The sequence below is a fragment of the Macrobrachium rosenbergii genome, chromosome 4 (genome assembly GCF_040412425.1).
Source record: "Macrobrachium rosenbergii isolate ZJJX-2024 chromosome 4, ASM4041242v1, whole genome shotgun sequence".
NCBI classification, from domain to species: domain Eukaryota; kingdom Metazoa; phylum Arthropoda; class Malacostraca; order Decapoda; family Palaemonidae; genus Macrobrachium; species Macrobrachium rosenbergii.
The window spans coordinates 40501509-40504098 of NC_089744.1; the positions used below are offsets into that span (position 1 = coordinate 40501509).

General features: G+C 40.7%; 1 protein-coding gene and 1 long non-coding RNA gene across 5 annotated transcripts in view; one reads left to right on the forward strand and one right to left on the reverse strand.

Moving 5' to 3' along the window:
* Positions 1-250: 250 nt before the first annotated feature.
* The window catches only part of LOC136833036 (visual system homeobox 1-like), a 335854-nt gene continuing 333514 nt past the window's right edge, over positions 251-2590 (forward strand). The window contains exons 1-2 of one of the 2 annotated variants that reach the window (XR_010851362.1): positions 251-486; positions 1636-2169. Coding sequence is in view for 1 of the 2 variants with exons in the window: in XM_067094690.1 (XP_066950791.1) it covers positions 1749-2169 (421 nt within the window). In the remaining variant the exon portion in view is untranslated. Of the gene's footprint in view, positions 487-1008; positions 2170-2590 lie in introns of those variants that run through there. The other variant, XM_067094690.1, reaches the window with a different exon arrangement.
* The window catches only part of LOC136833064 (uncharacterized), a 30563-nt gene continuing 30027 nt past the window's right edge, over positions 2055-2590 (reverse strand). Inside the window, exon 4 of one of the 3 annotated variants that reach the window (XR_010851365.1) lies at positions 2055-2188. This is a non-coding gene — a long non-coding RNA (uncharacterized lncRNA). The remainder of the gene's footprint in view (positions 2189-2590) is intronic. The other 2 variants (XR_010851364.1, XR_010851363.1) reach the window with 2 other exon arrangements.

Sequence of the window (2590 nt, forward strand, 5' to 3'; positions counted from 1 at the left end):
CTCCAGAATACTGACATATTAGCCTTCATTATTCATTTAATTTAATTATTCATGCTAACTTGATAAAGACTACATGCGAAGCACTAAGCCTGAAACATGAATATCACAACATACCTTGAGTGCCTTCAGGTCTTCTCAAATATACAATTTAAATAGCCATTTAAATGGCTAAATAGCAATATCTGGCATGACAAAAGTTGCCATTGCGCAGATGCGAGGGAGCAAATCAGGAGCTGTCGCAAACTGCCATTTTATATGTGAACTACATGCTGTTTAGCATAGGCGGCCTGCACACCCCCTCGGTGTTCTCTGCTACAATAGTAACTCTACTCTGTAAGAAACTCGAGCTCAGTGATAATTGTAAGAGTTAATTAGTGTCCGTGGTGGAAAGAAAAGCAACTCGAGACTAGAGACTGTTGTGTGTGATTTTTATTTGTCATTGCGGAGGAGGAGAGAGGCAACTTAAAAACTGTAAACAAACTGAAGGTAAGACGAGTCGCTCGCCCACTTTTTTGGCCCCCCTTTTTTTTTTTATTTCGCGTCCCTGTCCTTTGTTTTAACGCAACAACTTTGCCCCCAAGACATTGTTCCGTTATTGCCAGTTGGGTTGGGGTACCGGAGTGCGGAAGATGTTTATTTGGTGTTACGTTCACTTAGAGAACTATTGAACAATTCACTTGTAATAGTTTAGGGGAAAGAGTGGCAGTTAGGTATTTCTGATACGTTTTCAGTGTTATGACTGCAGAAGGATAAATGTCTCAAATCCTTTTAATTGACGGTTTTTATTTACGTATATTGGCCCATCATTTTTTCATTGGTAATATCATAGTGCTTTAACAATAAATGAATTGTAGACATTTTTGAGATGTTCAAGTGCTGTTAAATTGCTTACGTGTAAGAGAGTACACTGATGTATTATATAGAGACCTCTTCTTAATATGTTAAGTTTTGTGTAACCAGTTCTGATGTAAACCAGATTTTTCTCCCATATCAGAATAAAGGATCGAATAAAACAAGATGTTTGATTAGTAACTTGATACTGAATATTGGGACACAGTTAAATAGCAAAGTAAACTAAATTAGTTTAACACTGTCTCCTCAAGACAAAAACCTACAGTATAAGCAAAAATCAGAACTATCCACAGTAGTTATTTAAAATACAATACATTTGTAAACTGCAAAATCATGTGAGCCTCCCAGACACTTGCTGTTTAGTGACTTATAACACCTTGAGCATATGTATCAAAAAGTTTAATCCTAATTTTTCTGTCCTGAATTAAATTATTTTAATGGTAATGACAATTAATGTGCGATAAACTTCTTGGATAATTTTCATGTTTTTTATCATGTTTCTACGACGACCTGTACTCCTGTCCCCGTGTTTTTTCTTTGTTGCTGGACAGTAAATAATCACGCGTACTAAGGAATATTCTGCTTTGAAGAGCGTTCTCACATAATTATATTAAACATGAAATAGCTAAGCAACATAGGCTTAGTTTATTATTTTTGTTACATGAAATCAATTCCTTATCATTCCTCGGTTACAATAAATGTTACTTTGAAAGATTTACAGTATACTTTATTATTTGTTGTCGTTAAATAATTCCATTTTCACCCTTTTTTATGCACACACAGATCCGCACCAGGGGCATAGTGCAATCAAGGTGGACAGCCCAGGTACCGGAATGGTAATCCTCTTTCGCTAGAGCATCCCTCCACAGCCCGCCCGCACGCACGCCCACGCCGCCATGATGGAGCGTGGTACCGTGCACGTGTCGGCGCCCTCACTCCATGCCCACGCCCACATGACAGCGCTGACGGCACCTGCTCTTCCCCAGCGCTCGCCGTTCGCCATCCAGGAGCTGCTGGGGTTGGGATCTCAATCTGACTCTCCCCCGGCGCCTCCTTCGTCGTCCTCCCTGGGGGCCGGAGGATCCCTCGGGGCGTCTCCTCACCTTCTGTACTCTCGCCATCCTTTGGCCGCTCACCAGCAACATCCACTTTTCCCCGACTCCCGGCATGTGTGGATGAACCATGCCCTTCTCCCTGGCATGGGCATGGGAGGTTTGGGAGGGCCAGTGACGCCCGTCTCCGTCAGCAGCGGGATGCCCTCCATGCTGGGGCTTCGGCATGATGCCCACCCACCTCCTCCTGACGCTCACAGTCCAGGTAAGGCCAGAGCCAGTTTCTGTTGGGTATTAGGAAAAGTTATCAACTGAACAGTAGGCCTAATTTCATTTTGCGTGAGTCAAGATATTTTTAAATGCATTGTTTCTTAATCTCAGACAAAATATATATAGTTCCCGAAAAAAATGCGAGATGCAAAATTATCGATTGTAAATTAGTTAAAAAAAAAAAAGTTTTGTCGTCAGTGCCATATTTGAAAAAAAGTGAGGTATCTTTTGATTATTAAGTGAAAATATTTGTATCGGAAACATTTCAAAACTATATCTGGGCATTGTGGGTTCTCTTTCGCGCCATAATAATCCTTCAATGAAAACTTTAGGTAGTGCCAGTCGCTTCTTAAATAATTAATAGTATCGTGAAAAAAAAAATGAGTTCCATAATTCAGTGGAATTTATCGCCCGCT